At 39.2% G+C, this 24,798-nt stretch overlaps 1 protein-coding gene across 4 annotated transcripts in view; it reads right to left on the reverse strand.

The window, feature by feature from the left end:
• Nucleotides 1–24,798, reverse strand: part of AFF1 (ALF transcription elongation factor 1) — a 208,351-nt gene that overhangs the window by 126,234 nt on the left and 57,319 nt on the right. Inside the window, exon 1 of one of the 4 annotated variants that reach the window (XM_066279737.1) lies at nucleotides 14,847–15,421. The exons of 2 other annotated variants lie outside the window; for them this stretch is intronic. In XM_066279737.1, the coding sequence (XP_066135834.1) occupies nucleotides 14,847–14,863 (17 nt within the window). In that variant the 5' untranslated portion in view covers nucleotides 14,864–15,421. Of the gene's footprint in view, nucleotides 1–14,846; nucleotides 15,422–24,798 lie in introns of those variants that run through there. One more of the 4 variants, XM_066279738.1, reaches the window with a different exon arrangement.

Raw genomic sequence — 24,798 nt, forward strand, 5'->3', positions numbered from 1 at the left:
ACTGGAAAGGAACAAAAAGAAAAGATCTGAGTCCTGACCTGGTAGCTCAGTTGGTTAGAGTGTCATCCCAACACACTGGGGTTGCAGGTTTGAGTCCCCAGGTCAGGCACATACAAGAATCAACCAACAAGTGCATAAAGAAATGAAACAACAAACTTATTTCCCGCTCTCTCGGATCAATACGTTTTTTAAAAAAGAAAATGTTTGGTGAAGTTGTTGAGGTTAATGAAGACCAGTCCCTTTCATTTTAATTACAATTAACTTTAATATATTGTTGCTTTTGTTTTACTAAACTACAAAAAGTTTTGAAAGAAACTAAATTTTATCTATTATGGTCAAGAGAAAGTGAATGAAGAAAAGGTCTCCTAGAAAGTGAGATACTACCCACAGCAACACAAGGACTGCAGCACGTACCCTTCTGCCAACAGCCGATGTAAATCACCTATAGAAACATGACCCCACCCACAGAGTTATATTAACAATGCAGTCATGTATAACAAGGGCAAATATACATTTTCACTTCATTCTGCAGAAACTGGGGCAAATGAGATTTCCCAAATGTCTCCGAGATTAGCACGTGGTGTCTGGTTAGTGATTCAGGAGTCCCTGGCACTCTACCTTACATTTTCCACTCCATGAAAATCTACAAAGCACGCAGTAATCCTGTGTAAAACTTGAACACTTCTGAAAAACAGGATGAGGTTTACAAGTTTTTAGGAAGTCATCCTATTAAAACGCCACTTGCTTTTTTTAAATACTCAAGTTGATCTTGAAAAATATACCGGAGAAATCCATGAATCTAAAAGCTCAGAGACTAAAAGAAGGAAGACTAGCCCTGTCACTTGGTAAAACACATTATAAAGGTATAGTGATTGAGTATGATGATGGCTTTTGAATACAGAGAACAGAAATGGCTAGTTTTGAGGGAGAGGGGGAGAATTCTAGAATACTTCCCCCTCATTCAAAAAATCCACATGGATAAAATATTTAAAGATATTATCTTTCTTTCTTTCTTTTTTTTTTTTTTACTTTTTAATTTTTTTTTATTTATTTATTCATTTTTAGAGAGGAGAGAGAGACAGAGAGGGAGAGAGAGGAGAGAGAGATAGAGAGAGAGAAGGGGGGAGGAGCTGGAAGCATCAACTCCCATATGTGCCTTGACCAGGCAAGCCCAGGGTTTTGAACCAGCGACCTCAGCATTTCCAGGTCGACGCTTTATCCACTGCGCCACCACAGGTCAGGCCATTATCTTTCTTTTTAATCACCAATACTAAAGGAAAAAACCAACAAAAAACAAAACCCTCTGGAACAATCCATAATAAATTAATTACTTCAGGGGGAGACAATTTAAATATAAAGAAAAAACAATTACATATATTTAAGCATAAACGCACTGCATCAACATTTGTAAAGCAAAAACTTCAGGAGATACTAGAAGAAATAGAAATTTAATTGTATGAGGCATTTATACGCCTCTCAGTACAGGACATGATGGGCAAATGTAGAAATAGTGTAAGATAGGTCTAGTATACAAATGCACCTTTGCCCTGCTCAGTTGGCTGAGTGGTAGAGAGTCAGCCCTGGCATGTGGAAGTCCCGGGTTCTATTCCCAGCAAGGGCACACAGAAGAAGCATCCATCTGCTTCTCCACCCTTCCCCCTCTCCTTTCTCTATCTCTCTCAGTTGGTCTGAGCACTGAGGATGGCTCTATGACCTCCACCGCAGGCGCTAGAATGGCTCTGGTTGCAACAGAGCAATGGCCCAGATGGGCAGAGCATCGCCCCCTAGTGGGCTTATGGTGTGGATCCTGTTGGGTACATGCGGGAGTCTGTCTGCCTCCCTTCTTCTCACTTCAGAAAAATACAAAAAACAAACAAAAAAACAAAAACAAATGCACCTTTAACTCTGTGCCCTGAAAATAAAGATTACATTTTCTTTAATGTGTTCACAATGTAGTCATAAAAATTATATATCACAAAAAGTCTATTAACAAATACATTTATTTGAAAATAACTGTACACAGAGGTACAAAAGAGATGAGGTGATAGTAAATTCAGGTCCCTGAAGCAACTTTATATAATCAAACAGGCTGTTATGTGATGCCTGCAGAGGGTAAGAACTTTCAGTTCCAGTAGTACCTAGTGTTGTGATCACATTTTATTTCAAGAAGCCAAAAAATCCCTCAAGAAACTGGTACTTAAAACACCTGTTACTTCCTGAATATCCAAGGTAAAGATTATTTTCTTTAAAAAAAAAAAAAAAAAACTAAAAGAACACCACCTTCTAGTGTATTTTCTTTTTTTTTTTTTTTTTCTTTTTCTCCTTTTCCAAGAGAGAGGAGTGGAGATAGACAGACTTCCTCATGTGTCCTGATCAGGATCCACCTGGCAGCCCCTATCTGGGGCCAATGCTCACAACGAAGCTATTTTTAGCGCCTGAGGCAGAACCTCCATGTAGCAATCCACAGCACCCAGGCTGGTGCACTCTAACCAACTGAACTATGGCTGCAGGAGAGGAAGGGGGGGCAGGAAGTGGGGGAACAGAAGGGGGGGTGGAGAAGTAGATGTTCACTTCTCCTGTGTGCCCTGACCAGGAAGCGAATCTGGGACATCCACACACCAGGCTAATGCTCTACCACTGAGTCAGCCGGCCAGGGCTTCTACTGTGTTTTCATGTTTAATTATCTTCAAGAATAAGTTCATTCCTGGGTTTGTTTAAACCTAACATACATAAATTATTTTTCAAGATCCGTTTTTTGGCAGAGATGAAAGCCATCCTTCATACCACTTCCCAAAACAGTCTGTCACATGCAGAAAAGGGTGCTTTGTAAATTAACTTTTGTGTTTAATGCTGTCTAAACCGTCATCATTTTCTTAAGACTATACCCACAGAGCTGGAACTCTCTAATTCTATCATATCCCTTACTTGATGTCTTCCAAACCAAGAAAAATGACCACTCAAATTTCTTTTCCACATGCTTATTTACAGTTATGCACCAATTCAGGCTAACTTCTAGAAAATATAGTCTCATGATTGTCTAACCATTATGCTGTACACCTGAAACTAATACAAAATAATACTGAATGTAACTGTGGTAGAAAAAACGAGCCCTGGCTGGATAGTTCAGTTGGTAAGAGCATCGTCCCAAAGCACAGCTTGCCATTCGATCCCTAGTCAGGGCACATACAGGAACAGGTTGATCCTGTCTCTCTCTTTCTTTCTCTCTCTCTCTCTCTCTCTCTCCCCCCACCCCCCCACTGCCTTTCTCATTAAATTCAATGAATAAATTTTTTAAAAATTGCTTTTAAAGAGGAAAATAATATAGTATATCTTAAAAGTTTCAGTTATACTGTTATGGAACTCGTTTTTGCCTTCATTAAAATAAAAAACAAAACAGAGCTAACTAACTTTTGGCAGAATTAATCCATAAAACTAAATAATTTTTTTATTTTGAAAACTGCCACGGGACAGTTCTTTCCTAAAAGCTATCTGCCCTGTTTCAAAATGCCATCCTTCCCATCACTTATTTCCATGTTCAACGAGAAAGAACAGTTAACTCTAACATGTCATTGACTTGCTTTTTCTCCACCTCAGGTCAACTTCCTCAAAGGTCCTCATTGCCCACCTGAGACCAACTTCTTCACACTTCATTATGTTCTCTCACAAATCTCTGTCTTTCTCACAGCACTTAACACAAGTTTCAGTTGTTTAAATAACCAGCTTGTTTGCTCGTTTTCTGTCTGTGTCTCCCCCCAACCAAGGTATGAGCTCCTCTCCTTGTGAGAACACACTGTATCTATCTTAATCTACTAAAGAACCTGCACACATTGTGGCTAGCTGGCTAGCTCTTAGTGAGCAATGAGGGATTCTTCAACATACGGCCCGGATAATACTAAAAGTGCTGTTTGCATGACGTGTGATAGGGCAGGGATAAAGCCTCAAACAGGAATGCTAAGGTCACCAATTCAAACCCATGGGTTTGTCTGGTCAACATATATGGGAAGAAATTACTATAAATTGATGCTTTCTGCTCCTCTCCCTACCTTTCTCTTTATCCTCTCTCTAAAAAGCAATAAGTAAAATTTTTTTAAAAGCACTGTTCATGCATGTGAACTTGCTATAGTAACAAACCCAAAAATACTGATATAATCTTTAAGTAGGTAAATTAATATCCAAAAGCAGTGAATTCCAATAACATGCCATAATCAGAGGCCCCAAAGCTGATGATGGCAGCATGGATAAGACAACTGACCAAGGCCTCAGAGCTTTTTTGCAGATAGCAACAGAGTGATGGAAAGATGATAATTCACTTTTACAACCATTACATGTGCACCTAAAGATAATTTCAAAGCATTTCAGAAATAATTTTGTTCATAAAACAACTTTTCCTGAAGTTTGGGGCATACCACCAATTGAGAGCACATGGTCATTACCTTCCTCTGACAGTATTTAATTTGTAATGATAATTTCCAAAAGCTTCACTTAGATAACATATCTTTGTATATGAGGTTGTAGTGATGAGAACAACTAATTTTGGCCTAAATGTTTATATAAAAAAGCACATTGAAATAAGAATTTCTAGGGCCACTTAACAGTTATGAAACAAAGGGTATGCCCTGACAACAGCATGGACCCACATGTGGTTGTACTGGGTTTGATTCCTGGTCAGGACACATAGAAGTGGCCATCTGCTTCCCCCCACCCCCATCTCTCTTCCTAGTTCTCTCTTCCCCCACACACAGCCATGGCTCTACTGGCTCCAGTGAGTTGGCCCCAGTGCTGAGGACTCCATGGCCTCCAGCTCAGGTGCTAAAAAGAACTCAGTTGCCAAGCAACAGAGCCACACCCCAAGATGGATAGAGCATTGCCCCATGGGGGCTTGCCAGGTGGATCCCGTCGGGGCACATGTGGGAATCTCTCTGCCTCTCATGCTCTCATTTAATTAAAAACATAAAAAGAATAAATAAAGGGTTTATGTTTAATAATATATTTTTGCTATTTGAGGGGTTTAATGAGTTATGGATTGGGAGTTTTGTTTGCTATTTTGACAACAGCTACATTGAGTTTAAATTTTAATTTGATTTCCTTTGAACATTCCTTTATATAAGTTTATTCATCAAAAAGCCCAATCAAAAAAAAAAGCCCAATCAATTTAAGAAATACTATAAAGGATATTTTATGAGAAAAAGAAAAATTGTGTTTTTAAGTCATGTATAAATTTAAAACCATATTTTCTTAACTAATCAAGTGCAACATTGATCAGATCTCAGAACCACTATTTTCACAGCCTACCTGAGAATAGAGACAGTAATAACTTACAAAAAAATTGAGTTAGATCCGTTTAAACATGGGCTACAGTGGGCATATAGTTTGGAAAACAGTACGGCGCTTTCTCAAAAATTAAGCATAAAACTATCAAACAACCTAGTAATTCCACTCCTAGGGTAGCTAACCAAGAAAAAGGAAAACATGTCTCCACAAAGACTTACATGCTCATAGCAGCATTATTCATAATGACCCTCCCCCCCAAAAGTGCACTGGAAACAACCAGTCTATCATATCTAGACAATGAAATACTATCCAGCAACTAAAAGGACAGAGCTACTGACACATGTTATGCCACAGATGAACCTGAAAAAATTATACAAAATTCCACATATGTGAAGTGCCCACAAAAGGCAATTTACACACAGAAAGTAGATTAGTGGTTGCATAAGGCTGGGAACAGGAGTTACTTATAAATGAGGAGGGGGATCTTACTGGAGGGATAAAATGTTCTAAAATGAATTTATAGCAATGGTTGCATCACTCAGTAAAGTAACTGAAAATCACTAAATTGTACACTTGAAATGGACAACTGTTATTATACGTAAAATATTCCTCAAAGCCTGACCAGGTAGGTAGTGGCACAGTGGCTAGAGCGTTGACCTGGAATGCAGAGGACACAAGTTCAAGATTCTGAGATTGCCAGCTTGAGCATGGGCTCACCAGCTTGAGACCAAAGTTGCTGGCTTAAGAAAGGGGTTCACTGGCTCAACTAGAGACCCCCCTACCCTACTCCCCGCTCAAGGCACATATGAGAAAACAGTTAATGAACTAAAGTGCTGCATCTATGAGTTGATGTATCTCATCTCTCTTTGTCCCTGTCTCTCTTTCTAAAAATAATAAATAAATAAGTAAGTAAGTAAAATAAACCTTAAAGTTGCCCCCCTCCTAAAAAAAAATGAACTGTGAAGAAACATTCATAAAATTAGAAATAATACAGGAGATAAAAGATTTGAGTGCTGGTAAAGCTAACTACTCCTCCAAAATAGAGGGTCATTTACCAAGCTACCAAAAAGACCAAGTAAGAGTGCAGCTACTACGTCATTCTTTTCAAATCACGGAGAACACCAATGCTTTAGGCGTGTCACTACAGAATATGGGTGACCCCAGGAGGAAACCAAGTTTTATTCTAGGCTTATCATGAGAACTGTCATGATTTTTTTAAAACCTACAAATAAACTCTGCAGTAAGTAAATCTAATAATTTTTCACTTTATCCTTAGAAAACATGATGGAAAAACGAGATGAAGAGGTTTGTTTGTAACAATAGGCCTATCATGAGGGTTGAAACAAAAACCCTACATGTATCAACACTATTGGCAAATGACAGATTATCAAATTCAATCTTTTAAAACTTCAAATCTAGGGTTTCTTTGTCTTCTGGGCACAAGTCCCATTTAAAAACAAGCTAAACTTTAATTGGTTTACTTTGAATTTCACTAAAACAAAGTGACATGACTAGCAGGCAACACTAATCTCATTATTCTTTCCAACATTTTCAGGTAGCAGAACTTCATTTTGAAACAAATACAACATACTGGGTTTCATTTAGTTTTTTCACTATGCTAATGTTGCTGCCTAATTTTTTCCATGTGGTACGAAGTGTATTATTTGCCCAGCTTTTTTAATTGGCGAGTTAGCACAAGCTAACATGGTGTAATTCTAGAAGAGCACTGGGGTGGGGTGGGTGGGGGGAGAGATACACAGACTGCAAAAGAATAACAGAAAAACATCATTCCTAAAAGTGTAATTGCTCGATCAAAGTTACTAGAAATAATTTGAATGAATGAATGAATGAATAAAATGGCAGCTTTAGCTTGTGTTGCTGGCCAGAACTTTATACGAATGAATATCCCTTTTTAATGAATTTTAAACTATTCAAAACATAGCATATTAACTCAATTAGAAGTTCTGTTTTCATTTAAATCAATGATTTTCAACCTTTTTATCTCGTGGCACACGTATCTAATTTCTAAAATTCTGTGACACAACAAAAAAATATTTTTTGCTGATCTCACACACACACACACACACACACACACACACGCACACACACAGAGCTATAATTTTTTATTCATTCACACCTGACAGCTATTGTGTTGGCAGTTCTTTCAGTTTTTCATTTGACAATCTAAGTGAAAAGTGGTCAATGTCCCAGACTAAATAGTCAAGTACTACATGCTTTAAAAATTCTTGCAGTACACTGGCTGAAATTCCTGCACCCTAGCCAGATAGCTCAGTTGGTCTGAGCCTCATCCCCGAGCACAGCGGTTGCCAACTCAATTCCCGGATCAGGGCACACACAGGAGCAGCTCAGTGTTCCCGTCTCTCTCCCTCCCTCTCTCTCAAGAAAAAACAAACAAACAAACAAACCTGCTGTGTTAAGTAATTTTTTTTAAAAATCATAGTACCACAGACTCAAAGTTTTATCAGCATTTTGGTAGTAGAGCTATCAACTTACTACAGAAGAGCATCTTGATTAGAAATGTCTAAGATAAAATATTAATCTGTCAGTTGTGAGGGGAAAGTAAGTAGTTTTTTGCAAAGCTGATAGGAAACAGGTCACATACTTTGTACAAAACAATAGGAACTAGTTAATTTTATACCACTTTCCATAAACCCACATCCAGACAAAATCAGATACACCTGTATTTTTAAAACTGGGGGGGGGGGCAATTTAACAACTTATCCAGATGCACAGTATCCAGGAAAAAGCCACGTGATAGTCTCAGCTCTGTCACAAACACAAAAACATATGAACCAAATCAAAATTTAATTACACTGCACAACGCAGTTTGTGAATTGTGCTTCTTTTTCTTTTTTCTACTGCTGCTTTTGACCGGACAGTTTTCTGAAGGAAAGTTCCAAGAAGTAAAGTTACAACACCCACATACCAGAAAGTGTTTCCTGAATTTTGTTATAGGAACCACATCTGTTATAATTTCAACATTTACTTTCCAGTAGGAGTCCCATTTTAAATTTTTGTTGAATATTATTTGTTCAACAACAGTACACCGAGACAGTACTTTTGTAAAAAAATAAAATAAAATAAAACAAAAAATTCCCACCAACCTTTCATTTCAGTTTCATGAAGTTTAGATATAATTGACCGATTCTCAGTTTAACTGTTGGGCGGGAACAAAACCAACTGCCACATGATAAACTTGGGGAACAGGAGGTAAAGAGTGAGTTAGTAGTTTTGGGAGGGAGTCCAGAGTAGGTAGAAAAGGGTAAATTAAATATCCAGGTCCTTGAGATGAAACAGTTCATGAAAAAGTGCTGCATGATTAAACATCGGGCATTACTTCCAGGTACCTTCTTTTTCCATGTAGGTACATTTGCTTATTTCAACTAATACAGTTTGCAATAGGTACTTAAATTTATAGAGGTAGATATCTACCTTCTCCACCAACCTCAAGTCTATGTCAATAGAGGGGAAAGTGTTGTATACACTGGAGTTTATGTTAAATCAAATGTAACTGCACTGCAGGATACATATTTGTAGTTTCTATCTCTCTTTCACACACACGCCATTTGATTCGTGGTAGGTAGGCCTCTGGCCTCAGAACCAGCAGGGCCCCACCCAAGCTCCACCCTGAACCTGCTCAATGGGAATCTTGCTGGTGGGGGTGGGGGGTAAAGAGAGACCAGACTATGTTCACAAGCACTCATGATGATAATTGTAAAGTCTAATCAACTTTGAAACCTTGAGCTTAATAATGACCACACTGTACCTAAATATTCTTTTACTTTTGTTTAATTGCCCATCCAGCAGTAAGCAATACTGAAAAGAAAGGCAATAAAAAGGTCAGCTACTGACTCAAGAGTCGTATCCTTAGCTCTCTGCAGGCCACCCAAACAAACGCTCGCACGCGGCCTACGGATATCATTAGCTATTATAGAGGAAGAACAATTTTTGGTACTTTTAGAATGTAACCAAACTGTGGCTGCCTTTTGGAAATATAATACCTAATACCAAAGTAGACAATTTAGGAATCAACAGAAACACAATATACCTTCCCCTTTCTGTTTCCTTCAGTTCCCTTTGACAAGATTTCACTTGGGATTTCTTAACATTTAAGTCTGACATCAAATTACTGCTTTGAGTAATAAACCTTAAGAATCTAATAGGAGTTCAGGCTGGTTAAATGAAAAACAAAGCCAATAAACCAACACACACAAAAAGCGACAAACGTTTGCCAGAGAAAGACTTTCAGAATATTAAGTTTGTTGGCTGTGTGGCCATCAGGTTAAGCTTTAACTCACTGAGGACAGATAGGGAAAAAGAAAAGTTTGCATACAGGAAGGATTCTCAATACCAATCACTGCCAAGACACAAAAAGTTGGCACTTGGTTGGTTCTAAAGTTAATTTTTACTTTCAGGTCTTCAAGGGCACTAACACCAAAAGCTATAAATCTTATTTTTCCCACTGAGCTCAGCTCTAAAGCTGAATTTCATCTGATACGTTTAACTCTTAGTAAGACACTTTTGTGCAATTCTACTTGCTATATATAGTATATATAACTTTGAATAAATGAAAACATGTTATATTCATAGTAAAATGAATTGAGAATACTTCAGAAGCACAGGTAAAATACTACAAGTTTAGCTCCCCCCTCCCAATTTTTTCACATAAGTAAAAAAAAAGACAGGTCATCATTTAAACTGCATAAGTTATGCACCCACCTTCTATCAATAAAATGTAACTGAACTACAACAAAGAGATTACAATACCCAAGCTTGCTATGTTTATAATTCTGAGCCAAGAAATTCCGTCTTAAAGGTATCGACCATATTTCCAAGTAGTACAAAGGGGAAATCAAAATACACTGTTGCTTGTAGTCCTTTCTCACACATAGGACTTTCCTTTTTAGAAGATAGGAGATTTTGGAATTAAGTTTACTTGCCAATTTTGAAAAACAAACAAAATGGAGGAATTTGCTAATAGAAAACTAAGTTTATATATTTAGAAGAAACCAAATTCTATGTTGTACCTCAAAGCAGTAATGAAACTCACCCGTTTTCTTAAGTCCTCCATTTTACAGCTATTAGATAATACGTAGATTTGGATGCTCAAAACAACTAATGATAGTACCAAGAGGAGTGAATAGATTTCTCTTATCCATGATTAAGATAACACTTCTCATTACTGAGTATATTTGATATTCAAATTGTTTAAACACAACGTTCACTAAATTGACTAAATTCTATGTGCAAAAGAATTTAGAACCAATTGCTGAATACATTTTCATGGTCTAGTACAATAATTTTCAACCTTTTTCATCATGGCACACATTAATTATTACTAAAATTCTGCAGCACACCAAAAAAATATATTTTGCTTATCTGACAAAAAAATAGGTATATTTTTGACTCATTCACACTGGATGGTTATTGTTGTGTTGGCTGTTACTATTTTTTTTTATTTGTCTAAGGGAAAAAGAGGTCTGTACCCCTAACTAAATAGGTATTGCATGTTTTAAAAATTCTTGCGGCACACTAGTTGAAAATGGCTGGTCTAGTATAGAATCCCCTAAATCTCTCAAGGGATCATTTGTGTTAATTTTGCCAAAGAACATCCCACAAATCAACTGACTGAAAAAATTACTCAATCCTCTTTATCATCTGAAGGAACTTTTTCATATGGAACCTCAGCTAGGCTCTCAGGATGAACTAGAAGGAACTCATTTAAGAAACCTGTGTTTCTCTTCTGTCAAAGATACTGTTTACAGTGGTGTCATAGAGGAAAAACTGAGTACATTCACTGAGTCAAAATAGTGCATAAATTATTTCCTTCTTGAAATCACTTGCTTGAACTGTACTTTCCAAAATACCATAGCAATAGTCTTTGATATTTGCTTATATTTAATCAGAGCTTCTTTGCTTTCAGGAATTTTCTTCCAAGGTATCAATAGTTCATAAATCAGGGGTGGGGGCAGAGGGCGGAGCAAAACTGGTTCTATACCAGTTTAACAGCATTGCTTTTTTTGCTATGGAAAAATTTCCTTCACAAATGTCAGAGAGCCACCAAAAACCGGCTTCATACTAATCTTAGGAACAATCTAATTTAGCTATATTAAAAAAAAAAATTCATTAACAAGTCAAATTCAAACCAAACAAACAAACCCCAAACTGTAGGAGAGTTGATAAACCTAATTTCCTTTTGCTGTTTGTGTGAAAGCGCTTTCTGTCAGAGATGTTCTCAGTCACCAGGTGCTACTCTCCTGAAGAAGCAAGTTCTACTCCCCCCACCCCCAGCGTAGGGGTGGGCTAGGGCTTCTTAGGTAGCACAAAGTAGATCTTAAAACCAGTCAATCCCTGGTGGTAGTTGAAAGTATGTATATATTCCTTCCTAGAATTCAGGAATTGCTTCAATGAGGAGGCAGGCAGAGATGGGCACACAAAATCCTTTTTCTATTTTATCCATCAACATACTCCTCAATATAAAACAAGCTAATCCTCGCAGAAAAAGACAGATATGCACACTGTTAGGATTACATTCCTATCCCTACCTATCACAAGTTTACAGGTTCTCAAAAGAGAACATGCCAGGTTGTGTACTTTTATAAAAATATAGTCTCCGTGTGCTTTAGATCAGAATTTGGAAAGAAAAGCCAGAATCTGTACCTATTCACATTAGAGAAAGCAAGTTTGTTACAGTGCCCACAAAAAAATGTACTCAATGTATCTGTTGTGCTTACAGGTTCCAGAGAAAGCACACTCTAATCTGAGAGCTGAGGCACATCCTGCTGTAACTAATGTTGCATTTCTAAGTGACTGCCTCTCTCCACAACTCTGATAACTCAAAGCAAATATTCAATGTTTTCAAAATATTGACACAAATTCTAATTCCTAAGACTTAGGCAATTCACCTCTTTCAATAAATGTCTTCCTTTTCTAGAGAAGAAATAAACCACAAAGCAAAACAAAATAATCAATATCCTACTTTTAGGTTTTAAAACAAGGAAGAAGAATATACAACCTCAATTTATATAAATTCATAAACCAAGAAATATTTAGGTAGGTCCCTCCCTTATTCAAAGTATTTCTAGCTTATGCAAGAGACACTAAAAAATATGAGGTAGTATCTTCCCTTAAGGAAATGACTATCGAGAGGAATACACTGCCCAGCCTATGCACATGAAAAATTAGTCATATGCCATCCATTAGTAACAAATCAAGAATATTACCTTATAGCAATAACAATGAGAAAAGTGCCACAGTCATCTCAGGTAGTCACTATCAGTGCTACAAAATTGTTTCATATAACTTCCCACCTACCTCTTCCACTTTAAAAAAAAAAAAATCAAATTTAAACAGTGCACAATGAAACTACCGTGGTTAGAACAAACTGAGCTACCAATCGTTAGGTCCAATGAGTCCAGCAATCTAAATTACAGTACTTGTTTCAAGAGCAAACAGATACTGTGTGTGGCACACGGGCAAGATTTTACTACCTCAGATTATGTATCATGGATGATGGTTCAGTTTCACTTAGGACTACTCAGGGCAAATTGGCCCAGCTTTGAGGTTTCCCTGAAATCCACAAATATCTGCAACCTTCTCCATATAGTCTCTCTTTGGCTCTCAAAGGTTACCCACTCTCCCACAAAGCACAGTGTCTAAACGAGCTTGGACCACATTCCAGATGTAACTGGAGAAAATGGACATTTACAATTTGTGAGATATACTCCCATTACACAGGCTAAGAAAACAACACACATCATGGGCCTTGTGGCTTTTTCCTAGTTCAAGGGCATGTCTGAAGGCTAGATAGAAGAATGAAATATGTACAGTCCTCCTATTTCAATTGCTGGCACGTTGAACTACCACACTAATAACTCAGATTATTACATCTGGGAGCAAAGCACTTTTAGCAGAAATTGTTTTTTGTACACTTAAACCAAGGCTTTGCAGCTCCCTTTTAACACTTTACCCTAGCATTAAAGAGGCAGCCTGGAAGTAAGGAAGTGCGGTACTGTGTGACCTCAGGCAAAAAACAGGCTGGCTGGGCCTCTGTTTCCTGAACTAACCTAATGTAAAAATAAAAGCACTTGACTACGTAAGTAACTGAGCAGAGTCAGAGGTAATCCAATTAAAGTCACTGTGCCTGGCATGCAGCAGTGTCCAATGTAGCTATTAAATCCATTTATTCCTAATTAGTTTAAGGGCTCAGGCATTGAAATCACTCACACCTGAGTTCAAATCCCAGGTCTGTATTATTGAGTTCTCTTAGAATTTCTTAGATCAAAGTATCTTAATCTAAGGTTTTACGCCATGGACCCCTTTGGCAGTTAAATTTTAGTAGAGGGTAGCAAAAACAAATAGGCAACTTTTGTTTCTCAACCAAGTTTTTCTACTACTTGGCCCCAAGTTAAGAACCCCTTTCCAAGAACAATCAATAAAACGGAGACAGGGATTAACCCACTGAGTTGAGAGGATTAAATATACAAAGCTGAGATGCTCTTTAAAAAAGTTCATTTTCTTCCTAGAAAGTTCTGTTTCTCAGGGAAAAAATTCAAATTCTCATCTAGTCCAGACTTCAACATCAGAACTCTAATTCTCTCAGTGATCTCTCTGGGTCTTCAGAAATAAAATGTGGTTAACTTTCTAAAATATCTTCAAATCGCTACACTAAAATTTTCAACTTCCAGAGCCCTCCTTCACATTTTAAACTGGTGACACCAAACTGCTTTCTAGTAAAACTAAAAGTTAAAAAGAGAATGTATACATAGCGCCTGTTTTCCTTAACGCCAACTGCTGTCACAACTGAAATGAAATCGCACAACAGTCTGAGTTTTATAACCACTAATAACTGGTCATCAGTCGCTGACACTCATTACAGAATGAGGAACCACCCACGGAAGGTCGGAGCCGGAGGTTCCCACCAGAGCGTTCCGGACACCCACCGCTGCTCATCGCCCTCTCCCCTCCAGCAGCCCCGCACACTCCCGGGCTTTGCCTACTCAGCAGATTCAAGCTGTGTCGTTTTACGTGGAATCGTACATTTTAGCAGTAAAATCTTCAGTCATTCACCAGGCAAATTCTCAACCCTCTCCCTCCCTAAGGTGAACTGTTTTACATTAATTGGTTTATAAAACTCTGCTCAGGACACTAGCGGAGGGGGGGGGGGGGGGGACGACGACACATAATCAAGAGAACCAAAGGGAGGTGCACAAAGAAACTAAATAAAAATGTGGGCAAAGGCAGACAAAGTTAAACCAACTTAACGTCTGGGAAATTAAGGGTTTGTTCCTGGAAGAAGAGAGGAAATTTAACTTCAACGCTAACTTGAACTCTCGCTCTGCTCGGCTCCTGCACAGGAATCGCCTAGTCTGTGCTCCGAGCCGTTTTCTATCCGACAGTAAAGTAACAACCCGCAGCATCGGCAGCGATGGTGAGAGCGCGATGACAAAGCTGCTTCCTGCCCGTCTTCTCTCCCAGCACCCGACCCTTCCCGCAACCTTCAAGTCCGCTCGCCGCGAACAGATTTTAAAAGTTCTCTTCGGTGCCCGGCTTACCTGGACTGGGCTGCCATCCTTCAGCTGCCAGAGCTCAGGCTCTCCTGTCCATGAGCGCCCCGCGCCGCGGCCCGTCCGCCCGCGCCGCGCGCACCATTTGCCGGAGCCGGACGGGGGCAGTCCTCGCCGCGGCTCCCCGAGGCTGCGGGACTACCTGCTCCCCAGCCTGCGCGTCCTCAACGCCGCCCGGGGCTCCGACCGTATTGGCTCGCCCTAATCCTGATGGACATCCGGGCACCGGGGCCTCTGCAGGCAAACGACACTCCCGGCCGGGCCGGGGGACCCGCGCGTCCGAACTCAGAGCGGATCCCGCAGCGCTCTCCCGGAGAAGGGAAACGAAAGGGGGCCCGCGCCCAGAGCCCGCCCGCTCACAGCTCCCACCGTCCGGCATGAAACTCGCGCCAGAGACGGAAAAAAGGGAATCGCCTTTTGGCTGTTAAAGTTGTCCGAGTTCGCCTGAATAACGCCCCACCCCCGTCAAGAAAGTTCTGGTGGTACGGTCCTCCTCCTTAAATGGGCACGGCGCTCGGCCGGTCCGAGCCGGAGGCGGCGCGGCGCGGGCGGGGGCGCGGAGCTGGATCGCGGACGCAGCCCTGCGCGAGCGTTCGCGGTCGAGCCCCGCCTGCAGGCTCCGGGCTGGCGCTCCTGCCAGGCTTTAACAATGCACAAACACACCGCCAGAACACACGGTACCCGGCCTCTCAGAACTCCAGCTCCAGTTCGGGTATTTATTGAACACTGGGCCCCAAGAGGCTGCACTGAGCAAAGAGTAAAACCACAGCAGTAAACAGTGTTCGCTACTTTAGATCTTTGCAATGCTTCCAGTCAGGAAATGTGCAACTAACGCACACTTGTTTTACTTCTCTCGCTTTCAGTTTTGATTTCAGTTTACACTAGAGACGAATATTTACAAAACATGCAGATTACAAAGGAAATGAACTCATTTTAGTTCTTGAAGTAATTAAGGGATTGACACAATTCTCAAAAATCCCTGAGGATTCAAACAATATAGTAAACAGTGTAAGAAGTACAAACGAAATCGCATCCTACTAAGAGAACCTAGGAAGGTATTTAAATTTAAACTGTGCCGAAAGCTAATAAGCATTAAAAATATATAAATTCCGTGGGTAGAGATGGAGGGAGTTTGTGGTTCAGCTCTGGGGGACTGCAGCACACTGTAGGAACTGGAAATTCTTAAATGAATGCCTGTCCTGTGGACTCCTTGTTCTTGACAGAATCATGAGTGTTGTCCATCTCACAAATGGACACTCTAGACTGCATTACTAAGAAGCCATGGAATATAGACATGTTGATGTCTGGTACAAAAAAATACAAAGCTGGGAGGCTGATAGTGGGAGGAAGGCCCAATGCATCTCTATTCTGGTTCTCAGAGTGTGATTAGTGGACTCTTGAGACCTTCTCAGAGGTTAAAACTATTTTTAGAATAACACAAAGACATTATTTGTCTTTTCACTCTGCTGACATTTGCACTCATGGTGCAAAAGCAATTGTGGGGAAACTGCTGGCGCCTTAGCACTAATCAAAGGCAGCGGCAGCAAATGGCACTAGTGGTCACTGCATTCTTCTGTGCCGCATATTAGCAATTAAAAAAAAAAAAACGGTTTCTTTTACGAAAGCCCTTAAGTTAGCAAGCAGTAGGAATTACTACTTTATTAAATCTTGACCCTTGAGCACAGGTCATTTTAATGTTCTTTGTGACAAAATGGGAAGTACACACGGAGCACTCTGCTGCTGCAGAGTGAAGGGCAATGGATGTGTAGGAAAAAAGCACTTGTTTAATTAAGTTGCAAGCTGCACTAGCTTTTTTTTTTCATAGACTACCATTTTTACTTGAAGGAATAATTGATAAACTGTGCACACTCTGGCTTGGGTATTTGGCAGTCATTTTCTTAAAAACTGACAAAGTGAGTCTGTTTCTTAAAGGAAAACAATTCTCAGTATTTATTGTCAATAATAAATTCTGAGCATTTTGGATAACTTCACATCTGCCACTGTGAGCCTGACAGTTTCCCCATACTTAAAGACAAGACAGTAATATATGTGATTTTAGAAGATCTGCATATTTAGTGACCAATATTTTCTGAATAGTACAAAATCATGCATGGGGTCAAAGATTGATTGAAAGTGAAAAACATACCAAAGACAGTCTCCAAGTTAAAAAAGAAAAGCTCAATATTATGATTTCAGATTTCACATTGCAACTAAACTTTAAGAAACTATACTTGTGGTAGGGTTTGGACATAGTATCAAAGAAGTTATTAAAATACTCCTCTCTTTTTTGTGTAAGACTGACTGAATCTTCTCTATAGACTTCAACCAAAACATTGTAACAGACTGAACACAGAAACAGACATGAGACCCCAGCTGTCCTCTATTAAGCTAGACAGTAAAGAGATTTGCATAAATGTAAAATAACACCACTCTTCTTACTAATTTTTTCAATTTTGGAAATAGTTGTTTTTAATTACTATTCCACGTAATTTGCTAATACTTGCCCGTCTCTTTACCTCTCCATACTCATCACAGCTTCTCTTATATTAAAGGTAATATTATACTATAGCTATTTCCATGTAACTTCTTTGCACCTAAATCAGCCTTGACAAAATGTGGTCAAATCACCTGGAACATGTATGAAACCATAGACTCCAGAACTACTGAGTCAAAATTCTTATGGGGTGAGGTCCTAGGCCAGGCATGGCCAACATACGGCCCACGTAATGAGTTTATGCGGCCCGAGATTAGAGTTTTAATATTCTCTGCTACTTTAAAATCTCAGCTACTCAGAAGTGGAAGCGTCTTTGATTATTGAAAAATCGAGATATTTAAGAAGATAGTGATATGCGGAAAAGAATTCCGCGTGTGCCTAATCTAGGGTTATCTTCCAATAATTGGTCGAATGGATTTGTGATACTTCTTTATTTTTTAAAAGAATTCCATTATAAAGATTTACAACTTTTGTACTCATCTGTACTCAATATGAACTGTTTGACGTTTAGTGGCGATGTGAAACCCACATTCTTTTAGGCAGAGTTTGCCAGTGCGCACCCAAGGTCAAATAATTCGTTATTTTTGTGGCCAAGTGTGCTGAATCAAGTGGCACTGTAACACAGACAATAGCTGCAGCTGATAACTGAAAATGTGTCCAGGCTGTTTGTAAAACGAAATAATTGTTTTATTTGTGATATAATCCCTTCAAGCTCATTCTATTAATTATTGTTTTGATTGATTGCAATACAGTTTGGATATTTATACGGAATGTAATTATATTTTTATTAAAATATTGTATATTAAAATTTTTTTCACTCACAGTTATTCATAAACAAATTACATAATAACATTTTGTTTACTTAAATGAATCATTTTTGTATTTAATATTTTTAAATTTTAATATTTCATCTGGCCCGTGAAAATAGTTTTCTTTCTAATCTGGCCCAGAGGCAAAAACTATTGGCCACGCCTGTCCTAGGCTGTGCCTTTCAACAAATACTCCAGCTAATACTTGTCTGCTTATACGTAAACCACATACTTAGCTCATGCGTGTTTAGAAAATAATGTTGAGTTTTTTTATTCAGTATTGATTTATAATCCCTCATTTAAAATTTTTTTTAAATTTATTGACTTCAGAGAGAGAGGAAGAAAAACATCAATTTGCTGTTCCACTTATTTATGCATTCACTGACTGATTCTTATATGTGCCCTGGCAACCTTGACATATCGTGACAGCGGTGACCTGTGGTGGCGCAGTCAATGAAGCGTAGACCTGGAACACTGAGGTTGCCAGTTCGGGACCCTGGGCTTGCCTGGTCAAGGCCCATATAGGAGTAGATGCTTCCTGCTCCTCCCCCCTTCTCTCTCTCTCTCTCTCTCTCTCTCTCTCCTCTCTAAAATGAATAAATAAAATCCCCTCCCAAAAGAAAAAGATATATTGTGACAACATTCTAACCAATTGAGCTACCCAGCCAGAGCCTTCCCTCAGTCATTTTGAGGATCATAGTTAGCATTTATTTTCATTCCAAAGAGATCTCTATCAAACAATAAAATATTGTTGGACATAAAGATTCTTTTACAATAGTAGAGTCATAAGTTCTCAAAAATAAAGTATAAGTTTAGGCAAAAGTCTCCTACAGGGACATTTTGCTTGCCATTTTCCCGCATTTTTCTTTTGCTGTTATAAATAGCAAACATAATCATTTATATTTTAAACAAATTGGTATCAGACATAATGTAACAACACTAATACTAAACTTTTTCTCTGTGAACTCTGTCAATTTTCCTGGCATTACTTAAATACTATGAAGAAATGAAAGAAACAGCAAATATTTACCCAAAAGAAAATATAGAGTCAACAGCAAATCAGGATTACAACTGAGATTCCCTGGGCTCTTCAAACCATTTGTAATGTAAATTAGTGAGGATAAAATGAAACAGAAATGAGATTACACTGGACTTGTAACAAACTTACAAGTACTAGAGGAAAGTGCAGGAGAGGTTCTGTAACTGAATACTGTATGTGGCTGCAGGAGTACTGCAATGCAAACATGGCGTAATTATCTCCAAGTGTTTTGAAAACACCATTGTATCTGACACACAGTGTCAGTCAGATACACACAATTCAGCAGTGAAACTAAACAAAACTTACCCTTTGGTGGCACAAAATTCTTTGGTTTTCTGATGAACTCTGAGGATACAGGAGCACACATACAGCATCTATTATAGTATTTTAATGTGATTCATGATCCCCTGCAACCCACTTAGCAAAGACCTGAGGCTCCGCAGACTTGGACACTAGAGTATGCTCAAACTGGACCAATTAATACATCCAACTTACCAGACAAATAACTATCACTGCCTTTTTAAATACTTAGAACTATATAGCCCTGGCACAGTAGTTCAGTTGGTGAGAGCATCATCCAGATATCCCAAGATTGATGGTTTGATCCCCGGTCACGGCACATACAAAAATCAAACAATGAATACATAAATAAGTGAAACAACAAACTAATGATTCTCTCCCCCACCCACACCTTTTGTCTGTCTCTCTCTAAAAATCAATTAAAAAGTTTTTTAAATAAAATAAAATCTTATGACTTTATTAGTAATTGCCCAGTACAGTGAAGAATTTCTAATGAAAATTGTGGAAAGATGTTACATGACAGCAAACCATCATCTATTTAATAAAATAACAAGTTTTAATATACAGTGAGAATATGCTAACCAATTCTACATTACCTGAATTCATTAATTCTACAGTGACCAGTTATTCTAAAACCAAAAAAGGGTGCATGATTTAATAAATAGGACAGAATTTAGACAGACTATTCTATTATCTGAAATGGTTTCCTGAATTACAAGAGTACTTTTGTATTAGCTCTTTATCAATGAGATTTATAAATGACTTGCACACAGGTAGTGGGAAAAATATTTATGGCATATGTAACACATCTTATGTACAATCACAAAAGTACACTAGATAGTGCTATCCTAAAGTGAAAACACAATAATCTTTTAAGTGCTCCATCATTTATTTGGAAAACATGGATGACATATGTTTCAAAATATATATTTACATTTTTTTTTAAATTTGATAGAAGACAAAAATCTTTCTAACATACCTTAAATAGAATAATAAGATACCTCATTCAGAGTATAGATTTGTACCATGATTATAATTCAGTGATTCTGCTCTTTAGTAGTATTTTTGGTCTTAAAAATACATAGGTCAAATCTCTTCACTAAGAATTGTTACTTCACCCTGGCCAGTTAGCTCAGTTGGTTAGAGAGCATCAACCCCATACGCCAAGGTTGTCGGTTTGATCCCCAGTCGGGGCACATACAAGAATCAACCAATGAGCCTGAGCCTGACCAGGAGTGGCACAGTGGATAGAGTGTCACACTGGGATGTAGAGGACACAGGTTCAAAACCCCAAGGTTGCTGGCTTGAGCTTGAAGCCCAAGGTCACTTGGTTGAGCCCAAGGTCACGGCTTGAGCAAGGGGTCACTTGCTCTTCTGTAGCCCCCCAGTCAAGGCACATATGAGAAAGCAATCAATGAACAACTATGGTGCTGCAACAATTGATGCTTCTCATTTCTCTCCTTTCCTGTCCGTCTGTCACTATCTGTCCCTCTCTCTGATTCTTTTGGTCTCTGTAAAAAACAAAAAAAAACAAAAACAAACTAATGAATGCATAAATAGGTAGAATGACAAATCAATGTCTCTCTCTCTCTTCTGCCCTACTTCCTCTTTCTAAAATAAATAAAAGTCTTTTTTTGGAGAAAAAAAAAAAGAATTGCTAGTACTAGCCAGTTGGTTGAGTGGTAGAGTGTCAGCCTGGCATGTTGATATCCTGGGTTCAATTCCCAGTCAGGCCACGCAGGAGAAGTGACCATCTGCTTCTCCACCATTCCCCTTCCCTTTCTCTCTCTTTCTCTTTCTCTCTCTCTCGCTCTCTCTTTCTCTCTCCCCCCTGCAGCCATGGCTTGATTGTTTTGAACACATCAGCCCCAGGTGTTGAGTATGGCTCCAAAGAGCCTCTTCTTCAGGCTCTAAAAATAGCTCCGTTGCAAGTATGGCCCCAGATGGGCAGAGCACTGGTCCCAGATGGGGGTGGCTGGGTGGATCCCTGTCAGGGCACATGCAGGGATCTGTTTCTCTATCTCCCTTCCTCTTACTTGGAAAAGAAGGGGGGGGAGAAGAATTCCTATTTCATTTCAATGGAATGTTGTTTTAATAAGGACACTACAAAAATCACGTCACCAAGAGAAGGGTGCTCCAGGTTGCCACTGGAAGATTTCAAATAAATCAGACACAAGAAAAGGGAGGAGAGATAAAGGAGGGGAATAGATGAGCAATCCTCAAAGGGGAGTGACAGCAGAGAAAACAGTGTAATAAGTGTCACTGAAAATTAACTGGCTCCCTCCCCCCTGCAGCTGTGACCTCAACACAAAGCAGTCCTGAGAAAGTGCTCTACTTCCCCAGGCAATATTCCCAATTTTATTCACACCTCTTAGGTCCTCTACCATGTTCTTCAAAATGGGGGTACCTGTGCCTGACCAGGCGGTGGCGCAGTGGATAGAGCGTCAGACTGGGATGCTGAGGATCCAGGTTCGAGACCCCGAGGTTGCCAGTTTGAGCACATTCTCATCTGGTTTGAGCAAAAGCTCACCAGCTTGGACCCAAGGTCGCTGGCTTGAGCAAGGGGTTACTTGGTCTGCTGAAGGCCCGCGGACCAAGTAAGCATATGAGAAAGCAATCAATAAACAACTAAGGTGTCGCAATGTGCAACGAAAAACTAATGATTGATGCTTCTCATCTCTCCATTCTTGTCTGTCTGTACCTATCTATCCCTCTCTCTGACTCTGTAAAAAAAAAAACAGGGGCAAGGGATTACCTGGAAATTCTCAAGAAGTATTAGGGTAAAGGTTTTAAGTAAAACTATTATCAGGTCCTTAATTTCCAAATCCTTCTTTCCTAAAACCAGGGTTCCAGCATTCCTTTCACTTCCCACTTGCCTTTCCCTTCTTGAACAAGAAAGAAGGCCTCTCACTCATCCCAAATCAATCTTAACGGGGTACACTGCTCCATAGTGTAAATGAAAATATAAATAGTGGCTTCCCATTAAAGACATTCAGGTAACCCCATGCCTTACCTTTCCAACTATATATCAGAATTGTAAAGTAAGATGGACAGGGCCATCAGAAGTCAGATTTTCTCTGATACATGCGAGATGAGAGGTCTGTGAATGAAGATTTGCAGTTTTTCAACATTTTGTTGGGAGTATACTAAGTTAAAGACGCCTGCCCAGTTGTTTTTCTCTCTGCTTCTGGTCTGCACTTCTCCATAATTCCTTCTACTGTGCCCTGACAGACCATCCTCCTTCCCCTCCCAGCTCCTCTCACCCATCTGAATCAGTAACTTATTTTCAGTCTACAAACAAGTTCATGTTCCCTCAACCCCTCATTCCAAATTCTCTCTCTCCCTTTCATCTTTTTAGACTTTGTATTTTGGAATAATTTTAGATTTCCAGAAAAGTTGCAAAGAATTCTTATATAGTTCTCCATCGGTTCCCCCATTTTCGTATAATACTATGTTATTTGTCAAATGGAAAAATCAACATAGTATACTACTAAGAACTATACTCCAGACTTTATTTCGAGTTCATCAGTGTTCCTATTAATGTTCTCTTTCTGTTCCAAGATCCAACTGAGGGCATCAAACATTGCCCTGCATCTGAGATAGTTTCTCAGACTTTCCTTGTTTTTTATAGGACCTTGACAGTTTCGCATTCGGGCCAGGTATACCAAAGAATGTTGCCAGCTGGGCTTGTCTGATGTTTTTCCCTTCACAAGAGGGAGGGGATTTTAATCTACCTCCTGTAGGTGGGTAGTATCTATACATATCATTTGGAATTCTTCTATAAGAAAGATTTCCTTCTCCAGTTATTAATTTGCATTAGTATGGACTCTTGGATATTTATTTTACACTTTGGGTCATAATCCAATACTACACGAGCTGTTTTGTTGCTCAGGCCTTGGCCCTGGAGCTCTTTCGGGTTAGAGACTTGTCCCTTTGACTTGCTCCCACCTTGTCTTTGACTTGTCTTCCTGACTTCTCTTCTGAGCACTCCCATACTGCCTCGTATTACAAGATGCTCCAGGCTCTTCTTCTATTTTCTCTACCCCCATTCTACAATTAGCCCTTTCTACCTCTTATCAGTCTCCTCTCCTTTAAAGATACTTTCCAATCTCCTTCTGCAATCACAGCTGAACTTTCTAAACAAACAGTCAGCTTCCTTTGTAATGCCAGTGACCTTCCTGGAAGCTTTCCTCTGTGTACTTTTAGGATACTACTCTATTTAAGGAATAACTCGTTTTATTTTATAATTCTTTCTGCTCAAACATCCAAAATATTGAAAACTTCACTTCACTTACCTTTCTGCCTAAACTCCAACCCAATTCCAATTCTGTTCTTTTCAGTGGCCCCAAAACACTTTCCTGGATATGAAGAGGCGTGTGGGAGGTTTCTAAAATAAATCATTCACTTACTGAAAAGTCTATCACACTAGAGATGCCAAGGGGAAAAAACCTGTCGTTCAGCCTGCATACTGCCCAGGTCCACAAGGAAGAAAAAGAGCAGACCATTACTGAAGCCAGACCAGGAAAGGATGAGTAGGCACAGAGACACGAGCACATTTAATTGAAAATTTAACAAATTCCATAGCTCTATAATGTATATAACTGTAATGGTTAGCAATAAACCCCTTGAACTTGGATCTGCTCCTTCTTAAATTTTGGAATAGCAAAGCCCAGGAAGTATGCACAGTAATGAGTATGCAGGGAGTGGCAGGCTGTAGTGATGCTTTTAAAAAAGAAAGGCAAGTGGGGGGGGGGGGGAGAGACACCATCAGCCTCAGAAATGGCCCCAGGCCAGGTGGTGACCCCCAAACTGCAACTAAAAGGCCAGAAATAATCTGTTTGGTCCCAAATCCAACCTCCTCCTCCTCTCCTTGGTCCCTTGGTTATCCATCAGTCACCAAAAACCCAAACTGAAGGGCAGGCACCCACTCCTTTTCCTAGCTTTCTCCACATGTAAATTATCACCAACATCCCAGAGTGCTCTTGAGATAGTAAAAGTGCAGGGGTGCAGAGAGGACTACTTTAATTTTTTAAATGTATTAAACTAGTCTCTAATTACTTTTTTCCCCCTGGGTTGAATATTCATTCCTATTGTACAGATATTTAATAATACGGAAATAAATAATATAGAATAAGGTCTTTTTTAAAAGCTGTTATAATATACTGCATTTGGATAATTCCAATTCATCAAAATTTATTAAAAATGCATATTAAAAAGATCAAGCCTTTCTTTTTTTTTTTTTCTTTTTGTATTTTTCCAAAGTTAGAAGCGGAGAGGCAGTCAGACTTCCACATGTGC

Source organism: Saccopteryx bilineata, chromosome 5 (genome assembly GCF_036850765.1).
Source record: "Saccopteryx bilineata isolate mSacBil1 chromosome 5, mSacBil1_pri_phased_curated, whole genome shotgun sequence".
NCBI lineage: Eukaryota > Metazoa > Chordata > Mammalia > Chiroptera > Emballonuridae > Saccopteryx > Saccopteryx bilineata.